Source organism: Cnephaeus nilssonii, assembly GCF_951640355.1.
Source record: "Cnephaeus nilssonii genome assembly, chromosome: 17".
Taxonomy (NCBI): domain Eukaryota; kingdom Metazoa; phylum Chordata; class Mammalia; order Chiroptera; family Vespertilionidae; genus Cnephaeus; species Cnephaeus nilssonii.
In genome coordinates this window covers 38,053,223-38,059,667 of record NC_137088.1, presented here as the reverse complement: position 1 = coordinate 38,059,667, position 6,445 = coordinate 38,053,223, and the positions used below count along the sequence as shown (strand labels likewise).

Genomic DNA, 6,445 nt, shown 5'->3' with positions numbered 1-6,445 from the left:
ACTCATAGCTGACTCATTCTCCTTCTTCAGGTCTCTGCTCACATGTCACCTCCTCCGTCAGGCCTTCCTGGACCACCTGATTTGAAGGAGTCACACATCTAGTAAACTCTTCCTCCATTTGTGCCCCCCAAGGCACTTGTTGCCATCCTTACTCAGTTACCTTATTTAATTATCTGCTCGCCTGCTGAATGCCTGTCTCCCCCCGCCCCCCCAACCCCCCCACCCCCAACAGAAGCCATGTGAGGCAGAATCTTTCCTGTCTTATTCACTGTCTTTTGTATTCACAGCTCAGGACCCAGCCCATTGTAGTTCTCAGGTCACCATTTGTTGAATGCATGAAGGAATAAATGAATGAATGGTGAAAAGAGCATAGGTCAAAAATCCCAGTTAGGACAAACCCAGTTCTAATGATGAGGGCCACGCCCCCATCTTACCAGGCACCCATTCTTTTTCCCTACAATCAGTCCTCGACGGTCACTTTAGGAGGCAGTGGTGTAACTGAAAGGACATGGTCTGGAGGTAGAAACTCCGAGTTTGAATTTCAGTTCTGCCACTTACTGGTTGTGTGACCCTGGACAGAGCCCTTGACTGTCCCCAATCCCCATTTCCCCCCAGAGTGGTTGTCTTGAAGTTCAAATAAGAGAGCATCTTATAAATATACCAGAGAGCCTTAGGGATATTTATAAGACCAAGATATTATTGAAAGGGAGAGATTCTTTCATTTACCTGGATGTCCCCAGTACCCAGCATGGGGCTTGGCTTAAGGCAGGTGCCCCCAAACTGCTGGATGGATGAATGAAGCTTCTAATGAGTGAAGCCTCTAATAAGCCCCAGCATCACAAAGCAATGAACCTTGGGGAAGTCATCTCTCTGCTGTTCCAGCCTGGAACAGAGACCTCATTTGTTCTCCCAGGGAAGCACATGGACCCAGAGTTGGAGTGAGGCTGAAGGGTACTGGCCACATTGCCTCCATTTTCCAGAACAGCCCCAAATAACAGCAGTCTGTCCAGGTGTCCACAAAAGCTCTGTTGGTCTCCTGGAACATTTGGCTCGCAGGGTCCGAGTCAGCATCCTCAGCTGGGGAGAGAGCGAGCTCCGGCAGGCAGCAGGATCACCTGTCAGCCACCACACGTTCTCTTCCAGAAAGGAGAGTTCGAGCCACTCCAAGCAGTAGCCCGGGATTCTCACACTCGGAGAATCAGCCACAATATCCGCTTCCTTAATTGAAACTGGGGCCAAGGGTAAAAATTAGGAGAAGGGGGGGGAGTGTTGTGTTTGGAGGTAACGGTGTTAAAGTTAACAACATTAGAATTATTCCACGGAACAATGATCTCTCAAGATGGGGCAAGAAGGTGCCCGGGAGGGGAGTGGGAAATGCGGTCGCTGGGCGGTTTCTGCCAGCTTGCACGGGACAAGGCTTGCCTTTGTTCTTCTCCTGGCGCCAACAGAAGGCCTTCGGGCAGGACAGCTCAGTGCAGCCCTGTTGTTCCTAGCATTTGCTACCGAAAGGCCTGTTCTCGTGGAAACCTCTCTCGGCCAGGCTTCTGTTGGCGATGGATTGCTTTATTTACACACCGGCTTAACATGCAGCCCACCGTGGAAGTTTGGGCAAGCCAGGCCAGGGGTAGCATTGCACCCTCTCTCCCTAGTCCACGTTGCCTGCTCACTGCGGATTAAAAACCAGACTCCAGCCTCCGTTCATTCAACACGTGTTCTGAACATCTATTACATGCTGTGGTTGTGGCTATAGCTGGGAAGCAAGCAAGACAAACACCAACGACAGCAGAATTCCATGAAAGAAGAAAAAGGCCACCCCGGGTCTTGCAAAAAGGGAGTCACCAACAGAAAGCCTTTTCCAGGAGTGTGGGATCACCATTTGGGATCACTAGTCAAGGCTTGTGGTTGCTGGGGCTGATGATCTGTTAAGAACCAAAAGGCTTTAAGAAGGAAAGGGCCTCCAAGAAGAAGGTCCTAGGGTGTGGCCTGCACTGCAGCTCCCCCTGCACCCCCAAATCAATCCCACATGGTGTGCTTTGAAACACCACCACCCTTCAGCCCCTCTGCAGCCAGGTTTTATTTTAGCCACCTGAGCCTGGTGTCTAGCACTGCCAATGTGGGTTTCAGGATGGAACCCACAGAAAGAGCAGTTTTCTCCCCAGAGTGAGATGGGGCTTGTGTGTAGTCCTCTGTCCTGGCAGGGAAGATGCGTGTGGGAGCCCAGGTCCCTGGAACTGGCTCAATAGAGGAATGTGGACTTACAGGCAGACAACAGGGCATAGAGGGGAGCCTGGCCAGTGCTGTCTTACAGGAGTTGTTAGATGCTGCAGCACAAATGTCCTGAATTATGGTTTGTAATCCTGTGCCCCTTCTCCCCAGGTGAGTTCTCCCTCTCCGTCCCGGGTTAAAGCCTTGCTGGAGAGTTCCACTTCAGACCAGGTACCCCCTCTGATCATATTTCTCCACCTGTCAAATGGGAGCGATCGATCGTCCTCGTGGTAATGAGAGGACCGCAAGGACACAGTAAGAAAACACGCCGATGGGAGTGAAGATGTACATCTCGGCATTCATAAAATCAGGATGGTCTTCTCTTCCCGCGGAAGCAGGAGGATTTACACCAGAGCAAGTCAGGAGAGGCAGATTCATATTTTACAAACATCAAGTTAAAATACGCATGACTCGCTGGTCCGCTCACCTCCTCTCTGGGGATTGGAGAATTTGCCCAGGTTTGGGGAAAGGGAGCCAGCCAAGGCGATGCCGCTGCAAACCACCTGCCCTCCCCTCGGCTGTACCCCTCCGAGGACGATCAGGCAGAAGAGGTGGGAGGGGAACATAGCTCAGCATTTATTTTTGGACCCAACTCACTAAAAATATCTCCGCCTTCCTGTTTGATCACTCTCCCTTTTGACCTGAATGAATCGCGTCCGGCGGCCCGCCCCTCCCTCTGCCCGTTGTCCTTTAAAGGAGAAGGGCGTGGGGACGGGTTCCTGCCGCTCCAGGGACGGACGCGAGCCGCGGGGGCTGGCAGGGGCCGCTGCACTGACATCAGGGCAGCCCCAGCTCTGCGGCAGCCTCCAGCCCAGCCCGGGCCGCCCAGAGGGAGGGGGGAAGCTGCGCGCTGGGATTGGCCGGCCCAGTGCGAGCGCCCGCGCGGATTGGCTGGCGAGGTTTTAGAGGGAGTCCCACTCTCCAATTAAAGGGCCCGCCGCGCCCCGCTGCGCGCAGAGCTCCGCCTGGGCCCGCGAACTTGGCCATTCAGCCAGCGCTGTCCCGGCTGAGCGCCCTCGCGCCTCCGCCTGAGAAGCCAAGGCGCTGCTTCTCCAGCCCAGAGAGGATGGCGAAGGTGGCCAAGGACCTCAACCCGGGAGTCCACAAGGTGAGCTGCGATATGTCTGTTCTTACCCAGACGTTTTCTTCTCCCGGTTCCCTCTCCCAGGCGTTCCTGGAGACTTAGCTGGAAGCAAGAAGGAAACTCACTAAATTCCAAGACTTCACAGAAAACAGAATAGTTGGGAATACTTGTTTAAACTAATAGGCACCCCTTCAGGAATAAAAACAAACAAACAACCACCACCAAAAGCCCTGGTGTAAAGTGTTTGCAAGGAGTCTTAGTTCTTTGGTAATGCTAATTAAAATTTAAAGAAGGTGAGAACCTTTTTTTACATGGTAATCCAATGGTGTGTAGGGGGAGGGGGAACCCTACCTCTCCCTCTCCCTTCCCCCTCTAGCGATTGGGGTGAAGGTTGGGGGGCGGGGGACTGGCTTGTACTGTTTACTCACAAGGAATTCCCCCGTTCGCTGCCACCCTGGTGCTCTGTGTTTTCCACACGGTTTTTCAGTTGGTGATGTTGGCAGTGGCCGCGGTTCCAGCACAGGGGAACTAATTTGTCCCCGAGGTCTGCACGTTTCCCTTTCAAGAAGGGCTGGCCAGGAGCCCAGAAGGTCATGGGTGAATTACTGCAGGAGGGGCCTGCGGCTGGGCCCGCAGCTCCAACACCCACCAGTTACTTACCTGAATGCTGTGGGGGAGAGGGCACAGGCCGGAGGCTTACAGGACAGGAGCTGGAAGGGAGCAGACATCCTTGGCCCAGGGAGAAACGGAGGCCCGGGGTCAGACAGAGCTGGTCCCAGCAGGCGGCAGGGAATAAGGAAAGACAACATTGAAGCCCTGGCCCTGCCTCTTCTGAGCTGCCCCATATGGACAGTCACTTTTCGGAGCCCCTCTTCCCGTTTCCAATGCCGGGATGATGGTCCCCACCCCACCCACCAGCACAGTCACAGTGATGGTACGGTACCGGTTAATCTCCTAAGGCTGTCTCTGCCTCCACCACCCCCTTTTTAAAAAGACCTAACTGGCTTTATTGAGGGATTCATGAACGGGGCAGTATCCTCTGTACTAAATAGAGAGGTGCTCCAAGAAGTTCCAAATCGGTTATTTTTAAAACTCAGACTTCAGAGGACTTGGTCTTGCAGGGCAAAGTCCTCCTTAGACATCTGCTGCCATGACCTGCGGGGTAGAATGAGAAGGGGGGGAAAAAAGGAAATTATGTCAGAATCAAAATTAAAATGCAAGCCCAGCCACTTAGAGGCGCAGTATTCACGCATCTGATTTATAGCTGTGCCCCCGCACCGCTGACCTGCGGCGACTCCCCCGCGGAGTCCAGCGGGCCCTTCGGAACGTCGACACCCAGTCAGCCCTCATCCGGGCCTTTCTCTGGAATGCACCGTGCCCCCTTGCATTTGCCGGACTATTTGCAGAATCAGGTCCTCTCTCCTTCCATGGAATTCTCACCACACTTTCGACTCACTTTACAGTTGAGGGTCTGTGGAACCGTTTATTCTTGTATTATTAATTATTGTATTATTTTCCATATGAACAACTGTAAACCTACCTTTGCCCCACCCTGTATGTACCCTATGATGGATCTCCGCGGCAAGTCTAGTAACCATCTGTCACTGAACAAGTTCTTACGATATATATTCTGGACTACATTCCCTGTCTTGCTTTTCTTTTTCTTTGCATCGGAGAGTGTGATTATCTAGGTTAGAGGTGGGACATGTTCTCCTTCTTGTCCCCTCTGGCGTCAACTTCCTCGGCCTGCAAAGGGTTTATTTTTCATTTAGATCCAATTACAGGCTTAGAGAAAGAATGTGGTGGGTAGAGATGAAAGGGCAGATATTTTTTACCTCTTGGGCCTGTGACAATCAGTAGGAAGATCGCCACTTTGTAGCTTAACCAATGTCTTCAACTCAAAGAGTCAAGGGAAGGGGGTGGGGGAGAAGCTCTGTTTGCTGAGCGAATACTATATCATATCCAGGGCATGCTGAAAAGCTTCCATTGCATATTTACTTGTTAAAACTGCAACAAGCGGGGGGGTGTTATAACATTTGGCATCCGAGTGCATAATCACATGTAGGCATCTCAGAATGATGTCATAGACTCTTAGAGCTTCAAGGGACCTATTTACAAAATGAGAAATGATTTTAAATGGCATATAAGCTGTCTCTACTGCCCTACACCCCCCAATACCGCCCCCCCCCCCCGCCCCCGGAAGCTGGAAAGTCATAAAAAGGTCTTCAGGAGAGAACATAAAACACATAACAACTGGAGTAGTCTTGGAGGTCATCTGATCAACCCTAGACAGACCGAGGGACTCACCATGGGTCACAAACAGTTAGTGACGGAGCTTAGAAACAGCTCCCTACCTCGTCTCCTCTTGCCAAGTCCAGTGTTCCCACTGGATGGATGCTCTTGAGTTGTTTTCCCGCTGGGGGAAGAGAGGTCTTGTAACACAGCATTCCCTGAGAATGACGAAATAGCCGGCACCGCTTGGTAACAAAGGGCCTTGAAGGCCACATGCCATTTCTCTTGGTGGAATCAACCCTTATTGTGGATTTGTTCTTCTGTTGTTTATTAAGTGTATTTAAGAATTTGGGGTACTGGTATTCATGTAACCAGATCTGGGTTCAAATCCCTGCTCTGCCACTTACTACCTGTGTGCTCTTGGGCAAGCTAATTAGCTTCTGGGTCTGTGCCCTCTGCTGAAAATTGGGGAGACAGTAGCAGCATCTACTTCCCAAGAGGATTGTGGTTATTAAATGAGATGATATATACAAAGGGACTTAGCACATGAGCTCTTAAATAGAGTCAGCCATTATTATTGTCACTGGCGGTGGTATATTTCCATGGGTGTGTGAATGCTGAAAGGAGTCTTTGGGTGAATGAAGGACACACTTTTTTTTTTATAAGTGTCCAGAGCAACTAATTTTCATTTGGCTGAACCAAAGCCCATTGCTCTGCCTTGATGAGCTAGGACAAGGACCAATGATCTGACCTTCATTCTAGCCCAGCAGATACATGGAACATGGAACTCTTTTCACTTTTTAGATAAGGACACTCTGAGGTCCAGAGGGATCTTGCTTCTTATCTGAGGTCGCTGAGAACCTG

General features: G+C 51.2%; 1 protein-coding gene across 1 annotated transcript in view; it reads left to right on the top strand.

The window, feature by feature from the left end:
* Positions 1 to 3,013: 3,013 nt before the first annotated feature.
* Positions 3,014 to 6,445, top strand: part of LMCD1 (LIM and cysteine rich domains 1) — a 58,506-nt gene continuing 55,074 nt past the window's right edge. Inside the window, exon 1 of the mRNA XM_079794492.1 lies at positions 3,014 to 3,373. Within this exon, the coding sequence (XP_079650618.1) occupies positions 3,332 to 3,373 (42 nt within the window). The 5' untranslated portion in view covers positions 3,014 to 3,331. The remainder of the gene's footprint in view (positions 3,374 to 6,445) is intronic.